We start from the raw sequence: 9,905 nt of genomic DNA, 5'->3' as shown, positions 1-9,905 counted from the left end.
CTCGGGGCTCACAGTGGGGAGTGGCTGCAGTCTGACAGCTGCTGGAAAGCAGGTATTCTTTTCTTTCCTGAGTTTCCTCAGGGTTCACCATGAGAAGTGGCTTCAGTTTGATGGCTTCTAGAGAGTAGGAGGGGGAACCTAGGTCCCCATTGAGATCATCTCAGCAGAGAGAGCAAGCACGTCCTGTGACTCCAGACAACCTTCCAACGTTCAGGGCTCAGCGTTCAGCCTGCAGGATCCACAGCCGTCAGCTCAGCCACCATGCTCTGCACTTACTTGCTATCTAGCCCTTAAACCTGCACTGCAGGAGGCCCTCTAAATATGCCGTCCTGTCCAGCAAACTCTCGGTCACACCCTCCAAGCCTGACCCAGGCCCAGCTCTGCTGAGAGGGTCTCACTGGGGACCCAGCTTCCCCCTCCTGCTCTCCCACATTCCATACCTGAATGGGGAGAAGGCAGGGGCTGGGGGCACAGTGCCTCCAAGAAGGTAGGGCAGACGTTCTCCCATCACCCCTTGTGGTCCATCCCTGGGAACACAGTCTAATGTCACTTTTAGCAGCAGAGGACATGTGTCCCCAGACCCGGCCCACTCTCTAGGGGATGTGAGCTATGAGCACTAACACAGGAAACCCCGAGTGACCTACTTAGGCTGGAAGACGAGTTCCTGGGATGTGTGCTGAAGTTTGAAAGTAGCTTCTCATTGGGATTAGCCTTCTCCAGACGTAGCTTGGGGGCAGCAAGAATGCAATAGGTGGCCCCCAGCTGGGGTAGCCACACGGTGCCCCTCGACAACCCTGTGGAAACTGTGCACCGGAGTGACCAAGAGCCCACATGCACCCAGCAGATGGCTTCTGAGAGGTCAGTGACAGACTAAAGCAACCATGAGCCTGTACTCACAGCAGACAGCCTCTGACAGGTCTGTGACAGACCAGAGTGACCACAAGCATGCATTCACCCAGCCGATGGCCTCTGATAGGTCTGTGACAGAGCAGAGTGACCACAAGCATGCATTCACTCAGCAGACAGCCCCTGATAGGTCTGTGACAGATCAGAGTGACCACAAGCATGCATTCACCCAGCAGAAAGCCCCTGATAGGTCTGTGACGCACCAGAGTGACCACAACCATGCATTCACCCAGTGGACAGCCTCTGACAGGTCTGTGACAGACCAGAGTGACCACGAGCCTGCACTCACCCAGTGGATGGCCTCTGAGAGGTTTGTGACAGGTCAGAATGACCACGAGCCTGCAGTCACCCATTGGATGGCTTTTGAGAGGTCTGTGACAGAGCAGAGTGACCACAAACATCTATTCACCCAGCGGATGGCCTCTGAGAGGTCTGTGACAGAACAGAGTGACCATGTGCCTACACTCACTGAGCAGATGGCTTTTGAGAGGTCTGAGACAGGTCAGAGTGACCACAAGCCTGTGCTCACCCAACGGTGAATTCTTGCCTGGAGAATCCCATGGACAGAAGAGCCTGGTGGGCTACAGTCCATGGGGTTGCAAAGAGTCAGACACAACTGAACACCTGAGCACACACACATGAAACAGAAATGGACTCGGGGACTGAGGGGACAGACTGGCGCTCTCCGAGGAGGAGGGGGCGGTGGAGGGACGGAGTGGGAGGCTGAGGTCAGCAGATGTAGCTTTTATAGGACCTTTCATTATTCTAATGCTCAGTCCAATGAGTATCCAACTCTTGATCCAATGGTTTCATATGGTTAGTATGCATAGTTGCCTTTATAGTAAAAATACCATTTCATGGCCTCCACCTTTGACTACCTAAAGCACATGAAGAGGCCCCTATGCAGGCTTTATAGTTCTGGCTATGCTGCCAGCACTACTAAAATTTGGATGCCATGGTATACTACGAATTACAAATTACAATAATTTGAAACCCAGCAACAGACTTCATAGGGTATCCACTCATTCTATTGTCCTTATGAGGCATAATTATAACCAGCTCCATTTGCTTATGCCAGACAGACCTAAAGTCACTCACTGCGTACTCTTCTGTCAGCCACATAGCACTTTGCCATCCTTACCCGAACACCTTGAGGTTTTACAGGAGTCACAGCCCTGATAACTGCCCATAGTCTTACATCCTCTGTATTGTTCGGCCTGCAAATTCAATTTACCAGGTCCATCGCCAAACAATAATCCTAGGCTAAAGCCTACAAATGTTCCTCCTACTAATAGCAACCTAATGATTACCAGCAAGTTAAACAAACCTAGCTCTAACCCCAACTATTAACTTGATTGGAGAGCTATTTGCAGTAATATGCTTCTCGTGATCAAACATTGCAGTTATTTTATATAGGAATTCATATACTAATTGCTGCCCTGTACTCTTTCTATATAGTCATTACAGTCATTATATAGTCATATATATATATATATATATAGTCATTACAACACAGTGAGGCAAATACACACACCACATAAACAGTATCTCTCCATCTTTTACATGAGAAAATGCTCTCATATCATTACCCATCCTACCTCTTCTACTCCTATCCTTAAACCCAAAAATCATTCTAGGCCCCCTATACTGTATATATAGTTTAGAAAAAAACACTTGATTGTGAATCTAGGAAGAGAAAACAATACCTTCTTATTTACCACAGAAGTATATAAGAATTGCTGATTCTATGCTCCCATGACTAACAGCATGGCTTTTTCAAACTTTTATCCATTGGTGTTAGGAACCAAATAATTGATGCAACTCCAAATAAAAGTAATAAATTAAATTTCCTCTTTCACTCTAGCCTCACTATATATATTATCGATCATAATAACAAGCACTAACATTTATAAAAACAACACATACCCTCTATATGTAAGATTATCTCATATGCCTTCACCATTAGCTTAATTCCAACAATAATATTCATGTATACAGGCCAAGAGATTATTATCTCAAACTGGCACTGAATCACACTACAAACCCTTAAGCTATCATTCAGCTCTAAAATAGATTATGTCTCAATAATGTGTGCTGGTGGCCCTATTTGTCATATGATCAATTATAGACCTCGCAATATGATCCGTTCACTCAGACCGCAACATTAACTGATTCTTCAAACACTCCTTTTCCTTGTTACAATACTAATTCTTGTTACCACTAATAATCTCTTCCAATTTCTTACTGGCTGAGAAGGAGCAGGGATTATATCCTTCCTGCTCGTTGGATGATGGTGTGGACGGCAGATGCAAACACGGCGGCAATACAGGCAATTTTGTATAACACCTCAGTCGCTCAGCTGTGTCCGACTCTTTGCGACTCCATGGACTATAGCCCACCAGGCCCCTCAGTCCATGGGATTTTCCAGGCAGGAATCCTGGAGCGGGTTGCCATTTCCTTCCCCAGGGCTAAATCACCTTAGCGAAGCCCAAAGACTGACTGGAAAGAGGAGGCAGACTGCTGGCTTGCGCTGCGTGGATGTGGGGATGCAGGGCACGGGGGCGTGGATGTGAGAAAGCGGGGCCAGGGGGGTGTGGACCTGTTTTGTATAACCCTGTGCTGCCGCTGCTGCTGCTGCCAAGCTGCTTCAGTCGTGTCCGACTCTGTGCAACCCCATAGACGGCAGCCCACCTGGCTCCTCGGTCTCTGGGATTCTTTGGGCAACAACACTGGAGTGGGTTGCCATTTCCTTCTCCAATGCATGAAAGTGAAAACTGAAAGTGAAGTCACTCCATCGTGTCTGACTCTGTGACCCCATTGACTGCAGCCTAGCAGGCTCCTCCGTCTATCGGATTTTCCAGGCAAGAGTACTGGAATGGGGTGCCATTGACTTATCCGAACCCTATGCTGATCCCGGTTTTATTAAAACAATAGCATGATTCTTACATAACTTCAACGCATGACACAACAAATTTTTATCCTCAGTTCAGTTCAGTTGCTCAGTCATGTCTGACTTTTTGCAACTCCATGATCTGCAGCATGTCAGGCCTCACTGTCCATCACCAACTCCCGGAGTTTACTCAAATTCATGTCCATTGAGTCCTGATGCCATCCAACCATCTCATCCTCTGTCGTCCCCTTCTCCTCCTGCCCCCAATCCCTCCCAGCATCAGGGTCTTTCCCAATGAGTCAGCTCTTCACATCAGGTGGCCAAAGGATTGGAGTTTCAGCTTCAGCATCAGTCCTTCCAATGAACACCCAGGATGATCTCCTTTAAGATGGACTGTTTGCATCTCCTTGTAGTCCAAGGGACTCTTCAAGAGTCTTCTCCAACACCACAGTTCAAAAGCATCAATTCTTCTGTGCTCAGCTTTCTTTATAGTCCAACTCTCACATCCATATATGACTACTGAAAAAACGACAGCCTTGACTAGATGAAACTTTATTGGCAAAGTAATGTCTCTGCTTTTTAATATACTGTCTAGGTTGCTCATAACTTTCCTTCCAAGGATCAAGTGTCTTTTAATTGATGGCTGCAATCACCATCTGTGGTGATTTTGCAAACCAAAAAAATAAAGTCAGCCACTGTGTCCACTGTTTTCCCATCTATTTGCCATGAAGTGATGGGACCAGATGCCATGATCTTAGTTTTCTGAATGTTGAGTTTAAAGCCAACTTTCTCACTCTCCTCTTTCACTTTCATCAACAGGTTCCTTAATTCTTCTTCACTTTCTGCCATAAGAGTGATGTCATCTGCATATCTGAGGTAATTGCTATTTCTCCCAGCAATCTTGATTCCAGCTTGTGCTTCTTCCAGCCCAGCGTTTCTCATGATGTACTCTGCATTTAAGTGAAATAAGCAGGGTGACAATATACAGCCTTGACGTACTCCTTATCCTATTTGGACCCAGTCTATCATTTCGTGTCCAGTTATAACTGTTGCATCCTAACCTGCATACAAATTTCTCAGGAGGCAGGTCAGGTGGTCTGGTATTCCCATCTCTTGAAGAATTTTCGACACAGTCAAAAGTTTTGGCATAGTCAATAAACCAGAAGTAAATGTTTTTCTGGAACTCTCTTGCTTTTTTGATGATCCAATGGTTGTTGGCAATTTCATATCTGGTTCCTCTGCCTTTTCTAAATCTAGCTTGAACATCTGGAAGTTCATGGTTCACGCTATGTTGAAGCCTGGCTTGGAGAATTTTCAGCAATGCTTTGCAAGCATGTGAGATGAGTGCAATTGTACAGTAGTTTGAGCATTCTTTGGCATTGTCTTTCTTTGGGATTGGAATGAAAACTGACCTTTTCTAGTCCTATGGACACTGCTAAGTTTTCCAAATTGGCTGGTATATTGAGTGCAGCACTTTCACAACATCATCTTTTAGGATTTGAAATAGCTCAACTGGAATTTCATCACCTCCACTAGCTTTGTTCATAGTGATGCTTCCTAAGGCCCACTTGATTTCCCATTCCAGGATGTCTGGCTCTAGGTGAGTGATCACACCATCATGATTATCTGGGCCACAAAGATCTTTTTTGTCCAGTTCCTCTGTGTATTCTTGCCATCTCTTCTTAATATCTTCTGCTTCTGTTAGGTACCTAATATTCCTGTCCTTTAATGTGCCCATCTTTGCATGAAATATTCCCTTGGTATCTCTAATTTTCTTGAAGAGATCTCTAGTCTTTCCTATTCTATCGTTTTCCTCTATTTATTTGCACTGGTCACTGAGAAAGGCTTTCTTATCTCTCCTTGATCTTCTTTGCAACTCTGCATTCAAATGGGTATCTCTTTCTTTTTCTCCTTTGCCTTTCATTCTCTTCTATTCAGAGCTATTTGTAAGGCCTCCTCAGACATCCATTTTGCCTTTTGGCATTTCTATTTCTTGGGGATGGTCTTGATCACTGCCTCCTGTACAATGCCACAAAGCTCCATCCATAGTTATTCAGGCACTCTTTCTAGCAGATATAATCCCTTGTATCTATTTGTCACTTCCACTATATAGTCATAAGGGTTTTGATTTGGGTCATACCTGAATGGTCTAGTGGTTTTTCCGTTTTTCTTCTATTTAAGTCTGAATTTGGCAATAAGGAGTTCATGGTCTGAGCCACAGTCAGCTCCCAGTCTTCTTTTTGCTGACTGTATAGCGCTTCTCCATCTTTGGCTGCAAAGAATATAATCAACCTGATTTCGGTATTGACCATCTGGTGATGGCCATGTGTAGAGTCTTCTCTTGTGATGTTGGAAGTGGGTGTTTGCTATGGTGAAAGCATTCTTTTGGCAAAACTCTATTAGGGTTTGCCCTGCTTCATTCTGTACTCCAAGGCCAAACTTGCCCGTTACTCCAGATATTTCTTGATTTCCTACGTTTGCACTCCAGTCCCCTTTAATGAATAGGACACCTTTTTTGGGTGTTAGTTCTTGAAGGTCTTGTAGGTCCTCATAGAACCATTCAATTTCAGCTTCTTCACTCTTATTGCTTGGGGCATAGACTTAGATTACTGTGATATTGGATGGTTCACCTTGGAAATGAACAGAGATCATTCTGTCCTTTTTGAGATTGCATCCAAGTCCTGCATCGGACTCTTTTGTTGACTATCAGGGTTAATCCACTTCTTCTAAGGAATTCTTGCCCAAAAGACATAATGGTCATCTGAATTATATTCACCCATTCTAGTCCATTTTATTTTGCTGATTCCTGAAATATCAATGTTCACTCTTGCCATCTCCTGTTTGACCACTTCTAATTTGCCTTGATTCATGGACCTAACATTCCAAGTTCCTATGCTATATTGCTCTTTACAGCATCAGACTTTACTTACATCACCAGTCACATCCACAACTGGGTGTTGCTTTTTCTTTGACTCTCTCTCTTCATTCTTTCTCAAGTTATTTCTCCACTGATTTCTAGAAGCATATTGAGCACCTACCGACCTGGGGAGCTTATCTTTCAGTGTCCTATCTGTTTGCCTTTTCATACGGCTCATGGGGTTCTCAAAGCAAGAATACTGAAGTGGTTTGCCATTCCCTTCTCCAGTGGCCCATGTTTTGTCAGAAATCTCCACCTTGACCCGTTCGTCTTGGCTAGCTCTACACAGCACGGTTCATAGTTTCATTGAGTTAGACAAGGCTGTGGTCCATGTGATCAGATTGGTTAGTTTTCTGTGATTGTGGTTTTCAGTCTGTCTGCCGTCTGATGGAAATCCAATTTTCTGTTGAAGGGCGAGGTTGTGTTCCCTCTCTGTTTTTTGACCTGAGGCCAAACTATGGTGGAGGTGATGAAGATAATGGCGACCTCCTTCAAAAGATGCCATGCGGCGGGCGAGGCTCTGGAGGCGGGGCGGGGACTCGGGGCCGGCCTCCCGGGAGCGGCGGGGCCGGCCTCCCGGGAGCGGCGGCGACGACCTCCGCGGACGCCCGGCGGGTCCGCAGGCTCGGTGGGCCCGGGAGCGAGCCAGCCAGCGGTCCAGGGAGAGAGCTGCTGACCGGCCAGCGGCTGTGGGCACGATGAGGCCCGGAGAGGAGCAGCCGGTGGAAGCGGGTGCCTGCGCCAGCGTCTCCGAGCTGGAGCTGCTGAAGCTGCGCGCCGCGGAGTGCATCGACGCGGCGGCCGAGCGCCTGGGGGCCCTGAGCCGCGCCATCTGGAGCGAGCCCGAGCTGGCCTACGGAGAGCATCAGGCCCACGGCGTGCTGACGCGCTTCTTCCGGAGCGAGGCCCCGCCGGGGCGTGGGCGGTGCAGCCGCACTACCAGCTGGCCCCGGCCTTCCGCGCCGAGTGGGGGTCTCCGGGGGGCTGGGCGGCGCCGCGCCCGCTGCACCTGGGCTTCCTCTGCGAGTACGACGCGCTGCCCGGCCTCGGGCACGCCTGCGGCCACAACCTGATGGCCGAGGTCGGGGCGGCGGCCGCCCTGGGCGTGAAGGGGGCCCTGGAGAGCCTCGCCGGGCTGCCTCTGCCGGTGAAGGTGTTTGGTGACCAATAAATCTGCCTGGTTGAGCTGGTGGAATCGAATTAGTGATTGTCCTGGGAACCCCTGCAGAAGAAGATGGTGGTGGCAAAATTGATTTAATTGAAGCCGGGGCTTTCAAAAATCTTGATGTTGTTTTTATGGCCCATCCATCTCAAGAGAATGCCGCTTATCTACCTGACGTTGCTGAACATGATGTGACTGTGAAGTTCTACGGAAAGGCGTCTCACGCCGCCGCCTATCCCTGGGAAGGGCTGAACGCCTTGGATGCTGCCGTCCTCGCGTACACCAATCTGTCCTTGTTGAGACAGCAGCTGAAGCCCGCCTGGAGAGTTCACAGTATAATAAAAAATGGTGGTGTAAAACCCAATATCATCCCCTCTTATTCTGAGTTAATCTATTACTTCCGTGCACCCTCAATGAAAGAGCTTCCAGTTTTGACCAAAAAGGCAGAAGATAGCTTCAGAGCTGCAGCTTTGGCCACTGGGTGCACAGTGGAAATTGACGGTGGAGCACGTGATTATTACAATGTTCTTCCCAATAAGAGTCTGTGGAAAGCTTATGTTGAAAACGGAAAAAAGCTAGGAATAGACTTCCTTTCAGAAGATGCTATGTTCAGTGGACCTTCAGGATCTACCGATTTTGGAAACGTTTCTTTTGTGGTTCCCGGGATTCATCTGTATTTTCACATTGGATCTAATGCCTTGAATCATACAGAACAGTACACTGAAGCTCCAGGATCACAGGAAGCTCAGTTCTACACTTTGAGAACAGCCAAAGCTCTGGCAATGACTGCACTGGATGTTATTTTTAAGCCAGAGTTGCTGGAAAGAATCAGAGAGGACTTCAAATTGAAACTTCAAGAAGAAGAGTTTTAAATGCAGTAGAATAAAAGGAGGGTTTAGGAGCTACTTACAGATCATTCAGAAGAAGTGATGATTTTTTTTCCTGTAATCTTTTTTAATGAGCGAGGAGGGCATGGCTTGTTTTTCAGTCTTAAAAGAGTCAAATTCCTCTTACCTGAAAGGTGAGGACACGATGTGGAAAAAACATATTACCTCACCTCATATCTAGGGTGAAAATTTCGCAAATCTGTGGCTGATGAAATTGTAACCTTTCAGAGCTGGCATTTCATAAACAACCTGGATGACACATGGTTTATTGGTGATAATATTTTATAAAGCCATATGGTGTGTGAGTGTATTTTAAAAGATCCAAGAGATTTCAGGCCTTATATTCATAATGGGCACATGAAAGATATTTTTGGTATTGGTAACACTGTTCTATAAAGTTGTTTAAAAATTCCCGTTCTAAATTTAGGGAAGATTCATTTGGAATATCTGTATCTATTTTGGTCTAGAGACTGTCTTCATTGATAATAAAAGTAGGCTTTTAATCAGAAGTGGTGTGGGAAATAACTAGAAACTCAGGTGCAAAGAATGAGCTTACGCTACCGTTTGAAAGCAAATGAAAATGTTCTTTTTTGTATATAACTTACTCTGAGAAGTGGCATTGAAGTGCTATTTCTCATTCCATATTATTGTAATAGGGAAAATGGTAGCTGGGTAGGATTAGACTCTTCCTGTAAGGTTTTGGCGTGGTGGCCCCAGGTGCCCTAGAAGAATATGGTGAGGGGAGTGATGTCTGCTTATCTTGAATGTTAATGTCATGGAACTGGTCCCCTCTACCCAGCAGCCCTGTTCAGGCTTTTCCTCAGAAGCTAGCCTGTCCAGCCTGAGTAAGCTCAGTAGTTTATTAAATTTAGGGGACAGAATTCTAAGCTGCCTTAAGCCCCATGCTAGTATAAACTAAGAAGTATATTCGTTTTTCCTGGTGTGACTTTCTTTATCATGATAAAAGAATGTGAAAAGTATCCAGTAAAACAAATACATTAAGCTGTGAATAAAAAAAAAAAAAAAAATGCCATGCAGGCCCTGCTACAGTCAGTGCCCCAACCTGCAGCAGGCCGCCACCAACCCACGCCTCCAGCAGAGACCCCTGGACACTCACGGCACGTCCTGGTCAGTCTCCTGCGG

At 46.3% G+C, this 9,905-nt stretch overlaps 1 protein-coding gene across 1 annotated transcript; it reads left to right on the top strand.

Annotated features, from left to right (window-relative positions):
- The first annotated feature begins 7,275 nt into the window (after positions 1 to 7,275).
- LOC136161894 (xaa-Arg dipeptidase-like) lies at positions 7,276 to 9,233 on the top strand. Its single transcript, XM_065927023.1, is given in 3 exon segments — positions 7,276 to 7,616; positions 7,619 to 7,873; positions 7,918 to 9,233. Coding segments are annotated over 3 exon segments (1,290 nt in total). The 5' UTR covers positions 7,276 to 7,411; the 3' UTR covers positions 8,748 to 9,233.
- Positions 9,234 to 9,905: the final 672 nt, after the last annotated feature.

The sequence above is a fragment of the Muntiacus reevesi genome, chromosome 2 (assembly GCF_963930625.1).
Source record: "Muntiacus reevesi chromosome 2, mMunRee1.1, whole genome shotgun sequence".
NCBI lineage: Eukaryota > Metazoa > Chordata > Mammalia > Artiodactyla > Cervidae > Muntiacus > Muntiacus reevesi.
Note: the sequence above shows the minus strand (reverse complement) of the source record. Positions and strands in the feature narration are given on the sequence as shown.